Genomic DNA, 23,242 nt, shown 5'->3' with positions numbered 1-23,242 from the left:
ATGGCGGTTGCAGGGCTAATTTTTTTTTTACTTCAGCAGGAAAACAAGGACTTCATTATGCTATTGGTCTCTTTGATCTTACCTGCTGTCAGGTTTGAATTTTTCTTTAGCATTGTTGCAGTGGAAGAAAGAAAGACAAAAGAGAAGAACTGTAAATGACAAAGTTTTCGCAGTAACAACTGTGAAAATAAAAATTTGTGGAAAAAGGAGAAGCACTCTTATCATATCTGGCTTGGTCAAGGAACCGTGTATTACTGACAGATGCATGGTCCTCTTTCCGTCTCGTGACCTGGAGGAAATAAAATTCCTGCTTTGTTTGCAAAGGAGAAGACTGTCTTCCTCGGTTTTTAAAAACTTTCTATAATGATTTTGGAAATGGATTTGATCTTGGAGACTTGTCCTTCCAGCGGATTGTAGTAAGAATGTGACCCTGAAAGAGTTTCAGGGAAACAGGCAGTTCACAATTAACATGGTGGCCATGATTAGCTAATGACCAGTGTCACTATTTAGGTGTGATAAATGGATAAATGACGGTGGGAGAGAACACCCAGTACTACTTGTTGTTGTCCTGGTTCTGGCTAGGATGGAGTTAACTTTCACCTGAGGTGGGAGGGGAGCTACAGCTGGTGGCCCCTATGGCTAGGGACACAGCTGGGGCAGGTTACTAATTAGCCAACAGCTGGGGCACGTTTACCCAAATTCGCCAAGGGCTGGGCCATCCCATGTGACACCACGCTCAGTATATCAGTGAGGAGGGTGCTGAGAGGAGGTTTCTGCTACTCTGGAGGAGCCTGGACATCAGGATTTGCTGTGAGTTGTTGTACTATATTTGTTTTCCATCTCTGTTTTGTTTTCTTCTGTAAATTTTCTTAAATTTATGTTTTGTTTTATCTCAGCCCACGAGCTTTGCTGCCTTTTGTTTACAAGTTCTCCTCCCTGTCCCACTGGAGGGCGAGGGGAATGAGTGAGAGACTGCGTAGCTTGGCCCTGAGCGGGGCTACATTACAACAGTTATCTGATGAGTGATGTAGAGGAGCGTTAAGAGAAGATAAAAGGCAGAAGTGTATAGGTGAAGCCATGAGATAAAATTGCCAGTAAGTTTTTTTTTTTTTTTTTAAGGTCACCAACTTATGCTTACTTTCCCACAAGAAGGTGGCCGTTTGTTCCTCTGTATATATACCTCTGTATGCGAGCTCAGTGTTGCCGCACCTTTTGTTTTGATACAGGCAAGAGTCTGATATGAGATGCTGCTTTACATGTGATTTCCAGAGCTCTGCTGAGGCTCAAGGTGAATCCCTGACCTGTTTGCTAACTACTCACTTATATTTTGTAAGGCTAGACCTGTGTGCCATGGAGGTTAGGTCCCCCTGAAGCTGTTCTTTCTCCAGGTTGGAAAAGCCCAGCTCCCTCAGCTTCTCCTCACAGAGCAAGTGCTCCCAGTCCTGACCATCTTGGTGGCCCTCTGCTGACCTCAGTCTGGTTATCAGTGTCTTGCTTGTGCTGGTGAGTGATACAGTATTCTAGATGTGGTCTGCTAAGAAGAGAGGGATAATGGCTTCCCCTGGCCGTGCAGCCGTTAGCGCAGCCCAGGATGCTGCTGGGGCGCATGGCTGGCTTGCGTTCAGCTGATGTCTCCCAAGACCCACGGGGCCCTTTTGGCAGAGCTCTTCCCCAGCCCATCAGTCCCCAGCATGTATCACTTCAAGGGTTTAGTCCTCCACAAATGCAGGTTTTGTCCCTGTTGAATTTTATAAGTTTCCTAATGTTGCTCTTAATGTTTGAAATAGGCTGGTTTTTTGGGGGTTTTTTTGGTTGTTTTTTTTTTCTTCCTTCAGATGAGTCAAATCCTACTCTGAGTGAAATCACTGAACTGAGTGAGCCACCTGTGTAGCTGCAGTTTGCTCTAGAAAGTAGGCAAGCGATAGATTTAATCCTTTAGTATTATTACCATGGATGTAGACATAGATTCCTACCCTTTCTAGGACAGGTAGCATCGTGCTTTAATCACCTGCCACTAAAGGAAGACAGGCAGTTGTGTTTGCCTACGTTGGGTTACGCGCATTACTTATTTTTCACAGCGTGTTGTGAAGCCACTTATGTATGCTCACTGGCCAGGAAGGACTGACAGACTAATTCCATCTCTATCTCCTCTGCGGTCAGCCCACGCTCTGAAGAAAAATCTTTGTACCTAGAAGGTGCACAGCTCAAACCACAGAAGAAATATTTCTTCTTTACTAGGTGTTATTTCTTTTCAGTGAAGAACAGGCTAGATTAAAACCCGCGGGATTCTGTGTAGACCACGTACTCAGACAAAGTACCATCAGTGACAAAAGCATAGGAAGAATATGCAAGGCTCTCCTCATTCATTTAATTATCTTGACATTTGATATTATCACAGCTTATGTTTTGCAATACCCTTCAGTCCTGTTACTTCCCGGGAGTAACAGCCCTATCTTAAAGGCCACTTCAAGAAATAAGAAATAGGAATATTTAGGAGCCCTGTTAGTCTGACCTTGTGGTTTGCGCAGATGCAGAGTTTGTATTTGCGGACTCTGCACTGAGGAAAGGAATGGACAGGTCTCACTTCGTGCGTCTGTGGGGATGAGAACGGGTGAAGTGAACTGCCAGAACTAATACTTCCTGCGTTCTGGTTCCTGAGTCCTTGTAGAAGGAAGCAATTTAAACAGAACAGTTTATCTTCTCTGAGCTTTAATGACTACTAACTCATTGGGCTATAATAACATTTACGACTCGTCATAACTGACTTCAGTACTGTTAAAAACACTGGTGGCATTTCTGGCGCTTGTAGGGCTTCACACACTCTTCACGCGGAGCAGGTTCGTTGCCGTACAGCCCGCGGGGGGCACGCGGTGTGCCGCTTCAAACGGGCAACGGCCAGCGATAGCGTGTACTGAGATCCTCTGAAAGCTTCATCGCTTTTGAGACAAAATTATTACCTACTGCTTATGGACCTTGCTGTGTACGTCGCGTATAAAAAGAACGGTATTTTCCACTCTTGCAGAGCCTTTGCGCTTTACAAACCCTCGTAAGTTAAGTCTCGTTACGGGAAGAAGGACCTGGCTAGGAATCGACTGGATTCTCTTCTCACCTTTCTTATGTGACTATCACAATACCTGTTTATCTTATTCCTAAATCTTTCTCTTGCTAGTCTCTTATTTTCTTCTTGGATTTTTATCACCTCAAACCACCAAGTTTCAATATTTAGATTGAGATTTTTTTTCTAGTCTTGCATCTCTAGATGTTACTGCTGTAAAAGCAAAAATCTTTTACATCACATATGATAGGGAAGTTAGGTACCCTGGCCAAGACCTAAGAGAAAAGCTTACATTTCTTGATTTCTTTTTTTTTTTTTTTTCCCCAAAATTCTTTTCCAAGGCATGCCATAAGAGTACCTTCCACAAGCGTAACTCAAGCAGTATGTGATTAATAATTCACATTTTGTGCTAAAAGCAAATCGGACTTAATTTTGTGTATTTTCCTTCGACCATTTAATACATTGGTTTCCTCAGAAAGGAGACGCTGTATTGCCTGGCGTGCAGTGACTCATGCCTTACATAAGTACCGGGTTCATTCTATAGTTTACAGAGAAGAATGTTCTCGCTCATTATGCGGACGAAAGGAGATTGCTGCGTTTCAAATGACATGTATAATTTAGACACTTATTTCTAGGACTGTTTGGAACGGGGAATGAAGAGAAACTGAAATGTTTGAAGTGACTTGAGTGCTTCATAGTTTTTAATGTGACTAGCAAAATAGCCCAATAACTTTTAAGACTGTGCTAATGGAAGAGTGGCTCTGAAACGCTAACATACGCTTTTTTTTTCTAATAACAGTGTTTATTTTAAGACATAGGTAGAAACTAGTGTTTGTCAGTCTGTAAAAATCTGCAAAGATCTCAATTTTTTTTTTTTTTTTTTTTTTTTACTCCCAGTACTTACCTGCTGTGCCACCAGAATGGAAAGAGAAATGGGAAATAGTATTTCGGAAAGATTAGCCCGGCTGCTAGGGACAATGGTGTGCCTGCTGCACTTGCCTGTTGTTGGAAGATTTTTTTTTCCTTAGCCTTCTAAATCTTAAATTTTAAGTACAAAATAAGAGCATGTACTAGTCTGTATTTCAACAGTGCAGGGTTTATTCAAGTGAGAATTCAACAACACCTCCGTGGCTGTGTATTGGGAATTATTTATTTAATTGTGTTCTTCTTAGAATATTATGGTAAGTTAAATTAAACCATTTCTGGAATTTTGAATCCGAACAACCCTCAAATGCTACCATGTCCTGCAAATTATCTTCGCAGACTTACGTACTTGCATGCTTTGGTGAACATGGGTCTTATTTAGAAAGCAGAATTCTGATTTTATCTTCCTTCTCAGTCCCATTTACTTATTTAAAACTTAACAAGATGGCAGTCTCTGTGTTTCGGGGACTGTTCTTGGCAGCAGTTACATTTGTGCTTTTCTCCAGCAAATTGGGCCAGCGTTTTCTGAGACCTATGAATCTTTTAAGCAAATGCGTTGGTTGGAAACCTCTGAGCAGCGACATTGTGGCAGGCTTATGTCCTGAGTTTTGAACCCCCTGTAGAAATTAATATGAGATCTATGCCTTGTAAAAATCTCTCAAAGGTGTTGCATTGTTTATTTATATTCTGCTTTAAGGACAACACTTCTTAAGCCAAGCGATGACACAAAGGAGCCCTGAGCTGTATAAATATAGAATCTTTTTATTTTTTGGTTAATAGATACAGTACATTTTTTGACTACATGAGAAAGCGTTGTTTTCAGTGCATACATTCTTCAGACAGACAGGAACAGGGCAGACAAACATTCCTTAGTGTTTTGGGTATTACATGGCACTAGGTTTATTTTCTTTAAGTCCCCAGTTACTGGATTTTCCCAGGTTTCATTAGCTGCTTTGACAAGGCAAGGTCTAAGGAAAAATGGGTTGGCTAAGAAGGATGTGCTGGCTCTTGTGGCACAGGGTTATCGGGCAGGACAGTGGGACACTGCTCAGTGCGTACCACACTCTTTCTCTAACCACAGCCCTTCTGGCATCGTATTTGCTCGGGGTCCCAGGTAACCCAGTCCAGCAAGTGTTCTTTTCTGTGGTAAAGCAATACGCAAACAACACGTGCCAGACAAACCAGCCAGTCCTTGGCCTCAACGCTTACATCCTGTACAGTGACTGACTCTTGATATGGCCAAATCCAGAGGCCCTCCCTTAATTTTACTTGCTTAAGATGGTGCTGGTGTCATTACTTTGGCAAAATTATTTTGGGGTTTTTTTTTTTTTTTTGTGGCATAGTATAAAAAGAGGAAAATGGATCTCGGGATTTTGACATTACTATTTGCAGGGGGGGACGACAAAAGAATTATTGCTACCTTCTGTATTTTCCATTCACTTAATGATAAGAAAAACATTATAGGCTGATCTCCGAGTATGACACTGATCCTGGCTATCTCCCATGTCCAGGAACACCCAGTAATGCTTTATCTTGTTATGTAGCTGTTTGCTAGTGCTGCTTCCCTGCCAGCATTTCCTGGTGTTGTCCAGTTGGTGCTGGTGGGAGCTAGAGACCATTGACCCAAGATCACACCCTTACACCTGGATCAAATTTGTAAAGCAAGGTGGGATGTGACAGGGCAGTGCCAACGCTCAATGTGAAGGATCATTGAGAAGAGAAGTCACAAGCTGTTGACTGGCCAGCCTCAGGCTTACATGCCAACTGATGTTCCTACAGTATACAAGGGTGTAAATAAAAAGAGAGAGGTGCCTGGAGACCCTGGGTTATCCCAGGCCCTTGTCAAGCAGGCCAGCTGAGCAGTAGTGTGTGTTAGTGGGATGTCCTAAGCAGAGCGGCTTACATCTGCAGGCAGCCTTAAATGTGTACATCTTCAGCGTTCAGCGGGTTCAAATCCCAGTGGTTTTGTTTGAGACTGTTACTCAGACTTTAGGTTTTTATCTGACCTTCCTTGATATCCTGAGTAGATTGTGTGGGCCCAGCATCCTGGTTAGGAGCCCCTTCTTGTGAGGATAACTTGGAAGAACCTCGGAGAAACTTCATTGTTTGAGAAAGGATTAGGAGAAAGATGAGGTTCACAGAGATAGTCATCAACCTTTGTTTTGCTCCAGATACCAATATTGAAAAATCGATAGATTAAAAAGATGCTTTCATTCAGGGAAGGATACAGAAAGGCTTCCAGACAAACCAATGTAAGCTAGTTTCCCTTGCCTATATTGGAAAATTTTTGATGTGAAAAAAGCTTGCTTTAGATTATTTAGTTCAGCCTCTGCAAGAGGACAATATACAGGAAACAGCAGAGTGAAATGAGTCCTAGACCTGATCTTGCTCAAAAGGCAGGGACAAGCAATCCAAAGGGACTGTGAAGAACAAATATCAAGAAACAGATGAGAAGGAGAGAAAAGAGGAGGTTGTTAAAAACACCGGCCTGAACAGTATCGTGCAGGTGAAGGCACTTATCCTTGGACCCAGGTGGCAGGTGGCTGTTGGAGAGAAGACAACCCTTTTCTGTGGTGAGCAGAGTTCCTTTGCCCTAATTCTCTGGGCTTACAGGAGGACAAAAGCAGTAGGAGTAAGCACCATCACAGAAAAGAAAGGTGCGTGTTAATACCAGCTACCATTGAGCTCAGTCAGGTTAGGTAAAGCAGGTGGCTGACAGAGGTCAGATAAGAATCCCTGAGAAGTCTGAAAAAATAATAAACATCACTTAAACAATTTGGCCCCTTCTGATCCTCTAACCAATACACCAGCCTTGAATTAAAACAGAGGCAGTGGGAATTCCTTGCCTTAACTTGAGCTGCATGGTGATGCTTCCAGGAACGTGATAAATCTGCCAGATTCCCCCAGATCCCTGTTTCCAACTGAACCTAAATAATGTGAGGAGTGAGTGAGAGCCAGAGATACTCGCAGCCAAGAGGGGAACTGCTATTAAGTGGCACTGGAAGGGTCCTGGGGACTGGAGCCTGGCCTGCAAGCGTTAGTGAAAGGTTTAGTAACAATAGTTAACTCTGTTATGTCTGAGTATCTCTTCTTCTTTTAGCTAAAATGTTACAGATTTTACCATATAAATGAATCGCTATATTTATTTCTACTGGGTAAACTATATACATCATGGTAAGAAAAGAACAATAATTAAATTAAGGGAGGAGAGAAAAAGACAAACAAAATATTAGTAAATAAAATAGAAGACATATATTCAATAATACTTTTCAGGCAATACTTTTGCTTGTTACATTTACTGTAAGGAGGAAAAAATCTGCCACTCAAAATAAACCTTGGAAACACGGCTGCCCAAACGTCAGTCACTCGCCATCTACAGAACCCTTGAAGGCCGTTACTGCGGGCTCGGGGTCTTTGCTCTCGGAAGAAACGGCCAGCACTACCGCTCGAGACGGCTGGTGGTTCTGCCACTGCGGAGGAGCCCGCGCTGTTCAGGGGGCTGAGAGTGCGACCAGTGCTTTAAAATGTGTCTTCAACACTCGAGCCTGCACTGTTTTCACACCACCTCGCGCGATGCGGAGAAGCTGCTGCATGTTACTGAGCGCCGGAAAGGGACCTGGCTGCCAGCGTCCCACTGGGGGCGTCCGCCTGGGTCCCACGCAGGAAACGTGCTCCGTGTTCCTCTGGTCTCGGAGAAACCTCTGCAGTTCATCCTTGATCAACTGGAAAGGTGATATACTCGGCTCTCTTCAAAGCAGACAGTTCACCCAGCAGTGTTTCCCATTCTTTTTCAAAATAGAGAGCATACTTGCAAGTTTTTTTCCCTACGTATACTTATTTTAAGGTTTCTAAGCAAAGGTTTTTTAAACATTGTCATTTTCTTACCCTACAGAACAAGGCACGATGACAAACCATCTCACACTGATGCTGTTACCAGTAGAGCCAGACAAACTGTCTGTGCCTTTTTTTTTTCATTTTGCTGTGTGAATAAATTATTTCCAAAAGAAGCGATTATTTGATCAGAGCTGTAGAGAGTTAATTGGCAGTTTGATGAAAAACTGATCCAACAAGCTTTCAGGGGCTCATCAGATGAACTCTTTCCCAGTAGTTTCTTCTGTTCTATGACTAGCTCTACTTATACATAGGTACTGAAATACCAAGAAGTGCAAAAATGACCGTAAAGCCACGACAGACCGCAGCTATCCAGCAGGTCTGCTATGAACAAGGCGATTTCCTTAACGCGTCGGATCTGAAGTCAAGGAGAAGCGCAGTTCCCAAGAGCCAGATGCTTCAGATGCTTTCGCATTCACAGTTAACGTTGGATGGGGTTTGGAGATTTGTCTCCCCCTTTGATATAATACCTGAGGCTTGCTTGTGTTGATTTCAATGTAAGCAACTGTAACCGATCATCCAGAAATGCTTTCTTCGCTGCTGCGAGGGTGTGTGGGCTGTCTTCGCCAAGGTAATATCATTGTTTTGCAAGCATTGGATTTTTTTTTTTCTTCCTTTAGTTTGTAGTCATGAGGAAAAATTCATTTTCTCTGAAGTAGTCAAACCAGTTCCAAATCTAAGAAGAAAAGGAAAGTGTTGTGCAGACCTTGGAAGGAACTGCACAGGGAGAAAGTAGTTGTGAGTACACATGGGATGTGCACGGGACCCGGGTATATGTGCTTGCAGAGCACCCGTCCCTGCAACACACAGCTTTTGGGCAGGGGGCAACACACTTTGAATTTCTCCAATGTGAGAATTTGTGATCCAATCAGTCCTGCATGATCAGGCTGCAAAAAAAGCTTTGAGTTGCCGTGAACCCGTGACGGGTTTTGATGCAGCGGGCCTTGCGTGTCATACCATGTTTACCTTGGCAAGACACTCAGAGACAAATACGTGTCCCACACGCTTACAGTTCAGCATGGGCCAGTATTCCCAGCATCAAACTGCTGAGCATCTGCCACAGAATCCAAAGGAAATGCTTTTTTTAATTTTTTTTTGTTTTTCCTTTTTACTAAATACTTTTTAGTATTTTATGCACGCTTACACAAACATGTGCACGTGCGCTGGGAAATTCTGTCTATTTAAGCTTAAGAAGGTTCTTATTTAAGATGGTGATTTTGCCCTGCGGTTATTACAGATGCATCTCCAGCAAGGTTCCCTATTGCATGCATGCCAAATAAATTACTGGTTGAACAAGGAGAAAACACAGGGAAACAGATTTAAACCACATTGTGTGCCCTGATGGCCCGAAAGACCAAGTACAACCTGCTTTCTCTGTGCCAGACCCTTTTTAGGGCTGTATCCTAGAGGCAGTGGAAATTATTAAGTCACAAATTGTAACCAAAATATTATAGATTTCAAAATATTTCTGAAATATTTCTGGAAGGTGAGATCCCGAGTTAAGAATGGTGTTTCAATTCTGGATTTTCTCCAAAAGTGAAACATGGGTGTGTATGGCTGTTTTTGGCTGATCCCTCACAGCATCGCACTGAACAATCCCCGCAGGGTGTGTGCAGGACCAGGAGAATGACTCGTGTTTTCCCAGCTAGCTTGACGTGACTCTTGGTGGCTCTTACGGAGTAAAACGTGAATGAAGGAACCTGTAAATCTGCAAATGCCAATGAACAGCCCCAGCTAGGGCAGGAAGGAGTGGAAGCAGTTCTGGGTTACAGCTCCTGTTTACGATTCTGATAGACAGAATTTTAATATACTGCGTATGTTGCAGTGGGCCTTTAAAGATAGCGAAGAGGATGCTCTTAAAATGCCTCTGGTCACGTCAGAGGTGTGCCAGAAGAAACATATGAACTATTGCCGTATCAGATTTCCCTTTCGTTTTTACCCAGCCTTGTTATCCAGGCATGGAGGCACGTAAGAATCTAGCGTGGCTGAGATGCCCTGCGTCAGGCTGGGCTGGTTACACTGGAGGGGCCGAGTAGTGAATGACGGAGTTGTAGTCCGGAGGTGGGCTGTGGCATTCCAGGTTTGGATCCATAGGAAGGAGAACAGAGTCTTCCAGTGTGAAGTCCATGGTGTCCTCTTCTGCCTGTACGGCTGGCTGGTATTTGACAGCCTCGCGCTCGTGGTCAGACAATATGGATTCTTTGCTCTTGCTGACAGCTCTGCGCCTGTTGAGAAGAAACAGTGTAACATATTGACTGTCTCCATAAGGTTTTGTCTCTATGTGTAATTAATGATCAAAATTATTTGTAAAAAAAAATAATATATATATATATACAGTATTTCAATTTACCTTTGCGGCATCCTATAAGACAGTGACATTTTACAGACTGGATAAGGGAACTGAATTAGGTATTGCAAGTAACTCAGTGTTTTAAAAGTAGATTTAGGAGTAAATCCAGGAGTCCCGTTGCCCTGTCTCTTTAGCTTGCCACATTTCAGTGCACCGTATACATCTTTGTTATAAATGCACCTGTCCTATACGTACAATAATATTCTGTCTCATTGGTCTGACGTTTCTGAAAGCAGAACTAAAGACTATGACTTAAGTATCATAAAGGATGAAATAATGAATAATCTGTGACAGGCTCCAATTTAAAATGATACTGAAAGCGTGTGTTGAACACACTATTGCGGTGTAGAACAAAATCTCCCTGATATTCCCTAGCCCTTTACAATTGCTGAGCAGTACGTTGGTGAAGGGCAGCGCTTTTCAACATTACAGCTGCTGGCTTGTAACTGATGCTATTAACGAGAGCCAGCTTTCATTTTCTGCTGTCTTTTCTTATTACAGGTGATGAAGGCGGTGGGAGAGAAGCAACTTCCATCACGTGGAGCAACCTCAGTGTTAAAAGTAGGAGAACCCTGGCGAGGATTTGTATAGCAAGGTGACCTTGAGGAACAGCAAGTATCATGGAGAAGAAAAAAGGTACTTTAGCTCGTAGGCTGCCTTAAAAATGATGCTTTGTTAAGCCTGGTTTCTGCCATCTGAGGAATTCAATGGAACAGGTCTGGATAATTTAGGGTTGGTTCTCAAAAGGATCCCAAGTGAGAATGGCTTTCAAACTTCTCCAGTGTGCTTAGGGACCCTTTAACGTGCACCTCTTCGGGAGGAGCCTCGCTCACAGGCTGGTGATGGCATTGCTCTTGTCTCGGTCCAGAATGACTTATCTGTGCGCCTGGGGGGGTTTAAAATGTGCTCAAGCACTTTGTGTGCATATTTCAGATGTGTTTAAAGGATCATAAAGCTACATTCTAATGACCCTACGTGAATTCCAAATAATCACAGTTCATCAAATAGCTGTATAATTCATTGCATTTGTCTTATTTGTACTGCTGCGGTGCTTACAGCCCCCAAGAGTTGATCAGAGATTCTCAGTGTGGTGTTCTAGAAAGACAGCAAAGCCAGTTCCCACTCCAGGAAACAAAACAACCACTAAGAGACATACAGTAATTGGAGGAAGAGGAACAAAAATCATAAATAGGAGAAGTAGTGGATCTGAGACACCAACTGTGTGCACTGTCGTGTTTTTGTGATGGTACAGCAGAGGGAACTGCTGTAGACTTAAGAGCAGGTTGCTGCTTGCCGTGACAGAATGGTAAAGTACAGTAGATCTAGCTCCTTTCAGCTATGGAAGGGTGAATCTGAATCTGTCCTGCTAGGTGATGCTGCTATGACTGCAGAAGTTGAGTTATCTTGCCTCTGAACGTGGAACCTGTCCCTCTAGATATTCTCACTCTGGCTGACAGAACTAGCGTCGATATCTTCACTGAATTTTTGCTGATTCTGGAAAGGTTGTGAGTGTGCCGTGCATTGGCTAGAGCAGAGCACTGGCTTGTGATCTGCGCACAACCACGTTGAACAGCCTGTGAGGTCCCTCTGTGATTTTTCTATCCCTGTAGTTTTCTTCTTGGGGGAGTGTGTGGAGTAAGTGTATCTCTGCATATCATGGTCCATGAAGCCAGTCATTCTAAGCCAGGAGCTGAGATGTTCAGCCAAACTCAGACGTAACCAACATCTGCAGCTCTCATCAGCTGCAACGGGAGAGGGCTGCTTTGTAGTCAGCTTGATTTCCGTGTGCCATGGTGGCTTTCCACAGCATGTTTGCATCTCCAGCTCTGTCTCTAGAAGGGAACCCAGGACCCCTGAGTTGTAAGAGCCAGCCCACCATGTGTTGCATGTCTAGAATAAACTTGGGTTCTGTGACTTCTAAAATGTAAAGGCAGAGATTATAGGTGAAAGCTAATGTTACTGTGCGTTTAGACCTGCATAAGGCTTGGGAACCAAACCCCCTGAGTGGCAAAGCAGAAATTCTAAAACAAATAGTAACCCTGAGAACTTCAGCAAAAATGTAGTGCGCGCTGCTTTCACAATCTAAGTTTTTCCTCCTTGTCCAGAGAAAAACGTGAGTGGAAACTTCTTCTGTATGCTATGCATCTGGCAGCCTTCTCTTTCTATACACACACACTTTCTCTGTAGATAAATTCTTCCCTGGTGTAAGCAATGGAACCACAACTTTGCTGTTTATTTATGAATTTTTCTTTTTGTTGCTCCGTTATATTGACTTGTGTCAGACAATTCCATGGATTCTCTGGCTCCTAATTTGCCAGGTATTAAAGCTGTCAGTGGAGGCAGAGAGAAGCTTGCAAGTATCTGTTTAACTTGGCCCCTCGCCTGCATATCTGAGTGCTGGAGAAAAAAAAAATGTTGTTAGGGTTTAGTTTGGCCACACAATGGGAAACTTTCAGACCTATGTAGAGTCCCAGCAAGTGTTCTTGTTAGGTTTCTGCCCCTGTGGGTCGGGAGAGTGGATATCTGGGAATGTCTGCCTATCCCTGAAATCAGGCTGATGTTTGAAGAGAGGCTGTTAAATGCTGACATCTAGTATTTGCTCCAAAGACAGCTGATGGGTTAGGTCAGAAGCAAATTTTGTCGCTGGCTGTCTTATGCCAGACTAAACTGCAATTAGCTTTCACAACTATTCCTTTCATCTAAATGCATTTCCTGAATTAAAGCTATCCGAAGGCCTTTGCATTTTTCCCTTTAATGCTCTGCACTACTGACACTTCAGTTGACTCTGCTCACGCTCAGCAGCAGAGAACTGTCCGTATGCTTGGACTGTGTATTGGAAATGAGACTGCAGCATCCCTCTTCTGTCTGTCCTTGAAGTCTCGTTTGCTGCGTAGGAGCTGCCACACTGAATCAGCCGTCAGGCTTGGCTCTGGCGGTGGTCAGTACTTGATGCCTCAGAGGAAAGCGAAACCCCTTTGTGCTCTGAGCCAGTTGTACTGCCCTGCGTAAGTCAGAAAAATTCCCCCTGAGCCCCACCGATAAACACTTTATGACTGAAGGCATTAGATTTGATTAATCACACAATTATGCAGCTACGGAAGTTAATAATGGTTATGTAATTAAATAATTTCATTAAAAGCTGGCCGTTTCTTGGTTCAGTGCTTCTCCTGGGTTGGCACTATGCTGCCCCAAAAGGTATTTCCTTTCTGGTTTTGCCTCTGCCTGACTTCTGAGCGCAGCAGCTGCAGGAGGCGATAAAAGGGATGTTCAGTTTGATAAATCTGTTCATAACGGTGAATGCCTCAGCCCCGTCCCACTCCACTGTCAGTATTCTCACCACGGCACAAGCCCAAGATGAGATGTGTGAATACCATGACTTTCAACTGAAACACCTTTGTTCACTGACCCAAGCTGGTCACGTTTCACAGAATGACCGACCTGAAAACTCCTTCATCTGTGCAAGAACGTGTACCATTTGAGCCAGGGTAAGGGGAAGGATGAGAACCTGAACGCTGCCATTTCCTGACCTCAAACAGTTTTTGTAACCTAAAGGGACCCTCTTTCATAATACACACATTTCCGTGGCATGCTGGCTGGGGAAACGTGTTTCACAGAACACGGTGAGCTGGCTCCAGCCTTGCTTCACAGGCAGTGTTGAGTCTAGGGTTAGCCAAGGCACAGCACGGGGCTCCTCCCTTGCAGAAAGACACCTACAAGCTAGGAAGGTTTATGGGGGGGAAGTGCAAAAGTGGTGAAGGCACTGGAGGAACCAATATGAGAAGATGAGAAGAATGCAAAGAGGTAGCAGCAAGTAAACTAAGAGTGTCGTTCAGAATTACCAGCAAATACTGCTACACTTCAGGCTGTGTTTCTGTAGTGTCCCTGAGCTTGGTGCCAGTGTGGAGTTTGTTAGGTGTGAAACCAAACGAGGTGGAGGAGCCTACTGATGTGGTAACTGCAAGCCTGCCAGGTCTGTAAAGAGGATGGTATCAAGCAGCCTGATTGTCACAGAGCTTGGGCTCTGTGCTGTTGTGTGCGTGTGTGGTGTGTTTTTGTGGGACCACAGTATAGTCAGCAGGTCCTGTGACCCAGACAGAAGCTTGGGCACTGAGCAGTGTCTCACTTGGGTAGTGAGGGTCACTAACAGTTCCAGTTTTTGCTGTGCTATGTCAGATTTCCTGGTATAGATGAAGCTGGAAAGTCTAGGAATTAAACAAGATGAAGGAAAAGTTAGCCTTGAATATTAAGTAATCTTTCACAATCTTTTTAAAGTTTTCTGGAGAGGTGTCAAAGTTGTTTAGAAGATACCACAGAGGATAATCCTGTCATAGCTGGAAGGCCTAAATGACCTAACGAGACTTTTTCATCCCACTGTATGAACCAGAGATTTTGGTTAGAGGTAGAAAAACACTGAAATGGTCAAAGAGCTGGGGAAATCATTACTAGAGCTGTTTATTTTATGTGAGAGGGAGCCAGTTTGTGTTAGCCTAAATATCAGGGTCAATGACTAGAAGAGGAGCATGGAGAAGGAGAGATGACTAACAAAATCACCTTGTCTGGTGAGGAACTACAGTACCAAGTGTGGCACTTGCTCCCGGTGCTGGGCAGCAGCTCTTATTGCTTTGCAATAAGATGCCCAAGTATCTTGCCCTCAGTAGGAAAATCTAATAGACCGTTGTGTCGGTGTGGAGATGCTGGCCTTGTTCGGAACCTGAGAAACTGGGCTGAGCGTTGCCAAGCAGAGGAGTTTGTCTCATGACTGCACCTTGTAACAACATGTAGGAGCTTCAGGGCTTCATAACAGCTTTCATAGGTATTTAATGAGGCACAGAGTAACAGTCATTAATTTTTAAATTTTTTTTTCTGCAATGAAAGAAAGGTTTTTTTTTTTCTTCTGATAGTTATGACCAGTTCACAGTTTGCTTTAATACATTTTAGATGGGGTGCTGTGCAGTAAGAATGTAATCCCCAGTTCCCCTCTGGCGGTATCAATGCGTCAGTAGTATACTAGCATGGAGAACTCAAGGGGCTGAAGAATTCATTGTTTTGAAGCACTTCTACGTACAAAGTACAGCTAGGATGAAGTTTAAACAGGCCAAAGTCACCCACTTATTGAGTATGTGTCCCCTTGCACGTGTGGCAAAGTTTGTCACCTGTCCCTGACACTGGCTCCAGCGCTAAAAATGCTGTGAGATGAAAAGCACTGTAGTCAAAATCAAGCTGAGGACCACAGCCTTTCACAATTCTCCTTTTAGTGCTGGCCTCTGCAAGCATACAGAATAATCCTAGGAAAAGGTGGCTTATGTAACTCCTGAGTAGCTACTCATTCGAAGGTACTTGTATTTTGGAGAGCTCACGCCAGGTCAAGGTGCTGTGTGACACAGCAGTAAGTACATCTGCTATCTCAGCGTGCTTATCATGGAAGAAAAATCTTCTGAAACTTAAGTTCTGCTATGGAGCAAACATGCCATGCCTCATTTTCCTGAGATGGTGCAAAAGGATTCAACCCACTCAGCTGGGTTGCATTTCTGTTGGGCACCTTGCGGGCGGACATGAATGCCCAATGTTCCTGAGCAGAACCAGCTGGTTTCAGTATTATCGACTCGCCTTAGGCCCAGCCTGGCTTTGGCAGGGGCAGAGCCCTCAGTGATGTGATCTGGATGCAGCATCCAGAGCCCAGAACGTATCAGCTGAGCCTCAGTCAGCTGGTGTCGTGGGACTTGGCCAGAACCAGAGAAGGAATTTCAGAGCAACTGAGGATAATTGGGTTGGGAGCGGGGAGAAAGGAAAGGGATGAGGGGAGGACAACTGAGCAGATCTCAAACCTGTTAGAGTTTTAAACAATAACTCGATTTTAGACTCTCTGGGAGAATTTTAAAGCAGTGCTTGGCAGTTGCCCGTTGATATTATGAGTCGAAAGCTGACACCAGAGTCATCCCGTCATTAAATCCCCTCTGTGTTGAATGTGCTTCCTGGAATGCTAACTGCGGTGTCGTTATCCCGATCAATCTTTCTGTCCCTCACCACAGCTACTGTTGTGGCTCTGTGCTTTAGCAGCATAAAATGCTCAGAGCTGAAAAATGGTTAGTCCGGTCTAACAGCGGACCCAGGCCCAGAGTATCAGGTTAATGTTCAATAAACTCTTGACACTGACACTCCGTGGTGGGTAGTGTTGCCAAATTTTAAACTTGACAGAGAAATCAATGCAAGATAAATAAACAGCAAGATTTTGGCAAAAGTAATAAATGCAGCCACCCTGGTTTGGAAAACATGCTAAGCCTTTGAACAGTTTTGTTTTAGAAAAGAAAGGCTGTTTGAAAAGGATCCAGGGTAAATGTTTTTGGTAGAGATACGCACACGATTAACAAGAGTGACTTTATCTCCCCTGTTAAACCAGCACTCTCCTGAGCTCTCCCAGACTGTTCTATCTGCTTTTGGGGCTTGTTTTTCATGTTAGCGGTGCAGGAGCGCCAAGGCGTGTCGTGTCCTCAAATGAGAGGGCATCAGGATGCTCTGCGACTATGTTAATGCTGTTATTTGTGCCAACAATAGTCTGCAAGATTAAAAAAAAAAAAAGCTGACAAAATAGCTTTCTCAGCTGGACCTCAGACACTCGGTGAAGGATATGGCCAAGAAAAAAACCTCTTTCCATTCAGTGGTAGCTAGGGGCCTGGGAATAAGGAGATAGCAGACACAGCTTGCTGCAGGCTTTGCTCATGTAGCAGACCTCTGTTGAGATGGTCTTTCATGGTCTGGCTGGCATAGAAAGTATTGGGTATCTCGTGATGGATGGCATCCCTATGGAAGCGCTGACTGTAAATGGGGGAGCCCCACGTGTTGTGGGCCAGGCAGAGATTTGCTGAACCCAGCAGAGCCGGGTTGCTTCACGTTCCTTCCCAGCGGGCCCGACAGCTGTTCAGGAGGTTTTCCTGGAAATATCGGAAGAACAGGCTGTTACGGAATTTTTGTGTTTCTACATCTGGCTGGATGTTGATTTTTCTGATTTTCAGGAGAAAGCCTGGAAGGGGAAGAGAGAACCTTCCTCTGCCAACTATTTATCCATACGGGGGAAATGTGGTAGGGGAAGCAGCAGTCAGAGGTGATTGACAGGAATCTTTAGAAGCGTAAATCCTATGAGGGAGGCTGTTTGTGTGTGTGTATGTGTTGGATTTGTGTCAACATGACATCATGCAGAAAAGAGAGGTACATCAGCCCAGGTAAACATCATAGCAATGCAGTTCCTGGCATTTGAGCTCCTTTTTTGAGAGCTGGTACCATCTGGTCTCCATAGCAATGCACGGTGCTGTGCAGAAATCCTCTCAGCATCTGCATGGGATAAAACCATGGATCGGTGTCTAGATCCCTGCTGATCCCCCAACAGGTACAGCACTGGGACAGCACTGCATTTCCACGCTGCTGAACGTTATTCCTGAAGTCGCGCTCCTACCCAGCAGAATCTGTAGCATTTGAATGCTCCCTGCTAGCGCTGTGAGGCTCTCTGGCCTTCCTTGTGTAACCTTTTCCCTTTTCCTCTTTCTCCTTTTCTCCTGCGTTCAAACATCTAGGGATTGATGGCTTTAAGGCCTGAAAAGACAAGGCGAGCTCCTTCCATCTTGCTTTTCTCTCTGAGTGAGGGAGGTAGCCCCTCTGAAATACTGTTAGGTTCTGGCTGTGGACTCTCCCACTAGTTTGTTTCTCATCTATCATTTCTCTTTAATGTAGAAAAATGGTGACTTGATGTAGAACAAGCGGTTGCTCTGGTGGGAAAGGTCATTGAGTTTAATACAGAGGAAACCAATAGAAATCTCATCAGTAGATTTCAGAGAAAACTCTAAGCTAATTAGACTTCTGAATTGCCTAATTAACTGCATAGATGTGGAATTTCTTGCTACAGTTTTTTTTTTCCAAATATTTTGAGCAGCTATTCTTTGAAATTCTGCAAGTTGACATCTGAATCAGTAAAATGGGTTGCTATTGTTATTGTACTTTTCTAGGAAGGTGAAGACCTGTTTCACTACTAGGTCAACTCTCTGCCTCTGCCCGACTGTTACAGAAATAGAACTGTGAGCTAGCTGTTAGCTATAAAAGCTAAATATCTGCTTTTATTCCTCTGTGATTGTCTGTACTATGAATATACGACAATATAAATATATAGCAAACACGTGCACAGCCTCTATTTGCAAACCAAACATGAACAATATAGTTCATAGGATCGTGAAGGTGGTGGGATTAAGGAACTTCTCTGTAGGACTGACTCCATAGCTGTGATAAAGCAAGTGTGGAAATCCTGGTTCTGGTCAATACACTCGCTTTGCAGTGCTTCTACTATTTACTACACATGCCTCCTTAACTTTCCTCACATCCACTCAATTGCAAAAATCCCAGTCCTTCTGTATGTCTAAAGGTAAACATGGCTCTGTTAGACAGTGGTATGATCATAAATGTTATTTTCTGGGTTATTAAATCAAGTTCCTCAAACTTTGTTCCATCAGTGAAGGAGAATGCTGGGAGAGGCAGTGGAGAAACAGCTCGGGTAGATCTGTATGTTCTCAGGTTTTTTGCTCCTGTTGTTTGCCATGTGGAATATTCTGCCCCAGGAGATCAGATCGTGAAAAGGAGACACCGGCTTTGTTAGCAAGCACTCTGGGTTTTTTGAACGTGATTCAGAATCACAAGGCAGCTTGGCATTTTGGAAGAACAGTTAAATTGATTGACAAGATGTATGTGCTCAAAGTTTTCATTTTCATCATGCAAATCAACATTTTTCATGTTAATTAACTTTCCTGTAACTGAAATGCAACAGTGCAGCATTCCTTTCAGAGACCTGCAACTCTTTCACGTTCAACTTCTTTCTGGAAGCAAAGTTTACGTTATAAATGTCTTGATCTTGAAATACATTAACCACGGTCTTTCAGCTACAGGACTGAAATCCAGGGTTGCTTCTCCTTCTAGCTAGTTTAGGTAGGCTAATGGTTTTCCTTTTGGAATCAGAAACAAAATTGTCCATTTTAGAAGCATTTTTCTGAATAAAAGACATCCCAAAAAGTACTCACGCTAAAGCCATGATCCCGTAAGGCCAAGAACGGATTTCCAGCCTCTTTGGGCTCTTTATCTCATCAGATGTCAACACCATCCCACTGTCCGACTCCTGTATAGCGAAAGAAAGACGTCAGCAGAGTGCCAAATGATTGTGACAGCATGGAGTGAGACACACTGCCACTTGTGCCCTGGAACTCGTGCAGGAGCTACTGGTTATTCTATGTACTCACAAGACTCCAACCAACAGCCCGGAGGGGAAATATTTGCATCCAAACTCTCAATTGTGCGCTATTTAGTGAAGTGCTTGACACACAGATACATCCAGCTGGTGTGGGACATCAAGCCCATTGTTCAGAATATTCTCTTACCAGCTCCTGTGTTACCAGTTTTTATCCAGCTGTTCCTGATAATGCTGCTGTTTAGCCTGAGAGCATTTGCCGTGGTTTTGTGATGATAAAGTTTTTGAGCTGTATTTTGAAAGCACGCTTAAAATGAACACATCAAAAAATAATTTGACATTTTCAAACTTGAAATTGATATTCAGCATGACATGGATACCATCTAGGTAGGGCAGCTGAGATACAAATAGACAAATTCATAAAGAATATATTCAATAATACTGGCTAGGCTCCTCAGAGCTAGAACTTCAGGTATGATTTTGGCAAGTCCAAGTGCTTTGCACAGATATATAACCTAAAATCTGGGTTCTGCTGAGGTTTTGACAGGCCAAATTATTTTAGGATTTTAGTTTATACTTATTCAAAGTTTAATAAACCCAGATTTTCTCTCTGGTTTTTATCTTGACTATTTCCCCTTAAAAGATGTGGTCTAGAAACAATTTATCGGGGTGCCACTTTGCGTTTTGCTTGCAGAAGAATTGTTAAAAGTATATCAGCAGAGACTACAGATAAGCAGCACAATTGCAGGAAGGTGTCGCGGAGCACTTTCAGAGTTCTTAGGCAACTGGTTGAAATAATGACCTCATCAGTATTAATGTCTTGATATTTAAGATAATTTTAGTAACCCAAGTGTATTTTGTCCAAAAGTAGATCATACCTAATTTTGCTTTAAAGGACCCTCATTAAAATATCACACTTATTTCTGATCTGTTAATGTATTATTACCCTTTTTTGAAAATTTTAACCCTCATATAAAGAGTTACTTCAAAGTGCCATGAGCAGGGAGCCTGTAGGAAAGTAAGCTAAATGCAGGTCCCTCTTTGTTGTCACGCAGACCTATGTGTGAGATGCCAGGGCCAAATCTGCTTGATTTAAAGCTGCTTCTTAACCAAATAGATTTCAAAAGTGCTAATAAAGTGTTTCTCGTGCTGGTGACAAGAGGTCTATGAACCCACTGGGGAAGGATGATCACCTCACTTACCTCATGCATCACTTTCTCCTTTTCCACTGGCACCTCATCAAATGTCTTCACGCTCAGTGGTCGCTTCTTGCTGTTGTTCCTGAAAGCAAGAAAGTTGAGAGGTCAGCGTAAACCCCAAGCAGATGCTACACCACTCGGTAGCTCGGTTAACATCCCTGACACAGTTCCTGGACCAGTTTTCTTTTTTCATCTCTTGTAACTATTAAACAATACCCTCACAAATTTGTCCGCCCAGCTCCTTTTGAAGAGACACATTGGGAGATGTATCAAACCTTTCTTTCCCTCCTGCCCCCGTATGTGTTTTTCTTACCCAGTTTCCATTGCACTCCAGCGATTAACGCAGTTGTTCAAATTTTCTTCAACAGGGCAGGTTTTGGAGTTAGATTCTCCATCAGGACACAGGGTGATGTTCAGTGGAATATAATCTTTGCCATCCTGTATAATTAATAACATAAACATGAAATAACAGCCAGTAGCTGGCTTTGCTGACTTTCACAGCAGCATCTTTGAGTTTGCAGCAATTTCTTTGTGATCATTGCTGCATTCCGGATGTGTGGCCGTTCTGCCTCAGCGGCGGTGAGCGGAATTTCACTGATCTGCACTTCAGGAGAGCACTTCTCTGTATGGTCATTATGTTGGCCTCCTTGGGAGTTCCAAGGGACTGATCTCAGGAGCACCTATATCCAAGTTTAAGCCATGTGTTTGGGAGAAGGGAGGGAGTCACAAAACCACTATGGCCAATATGACCTCACCGGATTTTGGAATTGGTAAAAGAATATTGCCTGTGTATAGTCTTCTTGCTTATGCTCAACTTAAGGAGTTGCATTTTAGGAAGAGCTGGTCCTTAAAGGATTTCTTTCTTGTTCTTGCAAGAAATGGATGCTGCAAGTTTAATAGAATTCAGTGTACATCTCAGTAAGCTCTGCATTGTCGTTACATTCCTGCAGTAATCCTCAGAAATGACTCTTCCTTTAAGTCCTAAAACTATTTGTCCGAATTTCCCTTTGCTTGAGGTTTTTTTTTGTTTGTTTGATTTTTTTTTTTTTTATTTTGAGAAGCAGTTACATGCCCTGTTCCTTTATCATGATTTTTATGCCTCCCTGATTGACTTTGGTTATAGGATAAAACTCACAAGCTCTTCATGTTGCAAACTGGGTCCTCTTCAACTTAGCTTCGCTCAGTTTGTTTACAAACAGGAAGGAGGTGGAGGAGACTTATTTTTTTCTTAAATTAAATTGACAGTTACATAACTGGTCTGGTTGTTTTTAGTGAAAAGAAAACAACCGATTTAACGATTATGAAATTAATAATGATGTAATTGGCTTTCTGAGCTTTAAACTGCATCATTTTAAAGCTCCTTAAGAGCACTGATGAACGTAAGCTTAGAAAATGAGAGAGGACATTCAGACCAACCACTGCAGTTTACTGCGTTGGAATCTAATTAAAATTGTTTGTGAGATAAAGCACTGTTGTTCCTCTACGGGGCAACTGAGCGTTTTTTTTAATTAATGTAAGTTTCTGCTTATTATGGATGCATAAACATCTGGTTTTGAAATATAATCCCCTTTGAATAGTTAACATTTTCTTTACTCATCCCAGCAGCCGCTTTTCCTCTGTTATGAAGTCAAACCTAATGTTGCTGCTCAGCATGGTCTCTGCCTGTGCACGCGCAGACCGTATCCGCATCTGTATACGTCTGTTCGTACACAGTTGTTGAAGATGTGTTTGTGTTGCTGTACCTGCTGTACGTTGGCTTGAAGAAGGTCTCCCAAGCGCTCCACGAGCTCAGTGAAAGTAGGCCTCTCTGTGGGTACTCCGTGCCAACAATCCAGCATTGTCTGGTAGCTAGATTAAAAAAACCACAGATATTAAGAAAGGATAAGGATAGGAGTGTTGCTTCCAAACTATTTCTTTCTGTGCTGCTTGTTTTGGTCCTTGTTTTGCATTATGATGGGTTCAGATCTTTATGTGCTGAAATTCTATTCTAGTTTCCATATGGGATGCTTTTTCCTTCTATATTCCTGCCCCCACTGAGCCTTGTAGGCTTTTTATTTTCACCTAAGTTAAAATTTGACTGTTAGACCCCACTGACGTGGCTGGAACAAGTCGTAGTTATGGGTGCCTAGTTTCTGTCACAGAATTTGACATCAAGGCAGACACAGTAGTCTCCTGAACTGAGACTCATAAACTGTGGCTGAGACGGGGGGATCTGTTAGTCTTGTTGTTGGCAAAGGTGAAGCTGACTTGGTCTGTCTGTATTTAGCATTCGTCTGTAGTGTCAGGACACCCAAGATATGCACGACTACAATGCTTACTGTAAACAAAATACATAGCTGTCATCTGCTGAGGTCTCATTCCCGCTGCACACTTCAATACAAGCTCTTCCGTAATACTTAAATTACGTGTGTCAACTCTCAGTACCAAACCAGGAGCACTTACACTTCTGGAGTAGAGTACTCTGGAGATCTCATCCGGGTTCCTTCTTTGAGCCGTCGGCAAAAGTCCTCATCTATCTGCACTCCAGGGTACGGTGAGGCGCCTGATGGAAGAATTAAGAAGGGGGCTCTGGAATGGCCTGATCCCTATTTCCCACCACACACATT

At 43.3% G+C, this 23,242-nt stretch overlaps 1 protein-coding gene across 2 annotated transcripts in view; it reads right to left on the bottom strand.

The window, feature by feature from the left end:
- Positions 1-8,978: 8,978 nt before the first annotated feature.
- The window catches only part of LOC104477618 (vascular endothelial growth factor receptor kdr-like), a 120,278-nt gene continuing 106,014 nt past the window's right edge, over positions 8,979-23,242 (bottom strand). For both annotated transcript variants that reach the window (XM_086756182.1, XM_086756183.1), the window contains exons 25-30: positions 23,079-23,178; positions 22,379-22,484; positions 20,950-21,074; positions 20,640-20,718; positions 19,274-19,368; positions 8,979-10,095 (exon numbers count right to left, since the gene is read on the bottom strand). In XM_086756182.1, coding sequence (XP_086612308.1) covers positions 9,885-10,095; positions 19,274-19,368; positions 20,640-20,718; positions 20,950-21,074; positions 22,379-22,484; positions 23,079-23,178 — 716 coding nt within the window. In that variant the 3' untranslated portion in view covers positions 8,979-9,884. The remainder of the gene's footprint in view (positions 10,096-19,273; positions 19,369-20,639; positions 20,719-20,949; positions 21,075-22,378; positions 22,485-23,078; positions 23,179-23,242) is intronic.

Source organism: Chlamydotis macqueenii, chromosome 11 (assembly GCF_036417535.1).
Source record: "Chlamydotis macqueenii isolate bChlMac1 chromosome 11, bChlMac1.mat, whole genome shotgun sequence".
Classification (NCBI taxonomy): domain Eukaryota; kingdom Metazoa; phylum Chordata; class Aves; order Otidiformes; family Otididae; genus Chlamydotis; species Chlamydotis macqueenii.
Note: the sequence above shows the minus strand (reverse complement) of the source record. Positions and strands in the feature narration are given on the sequence as shown.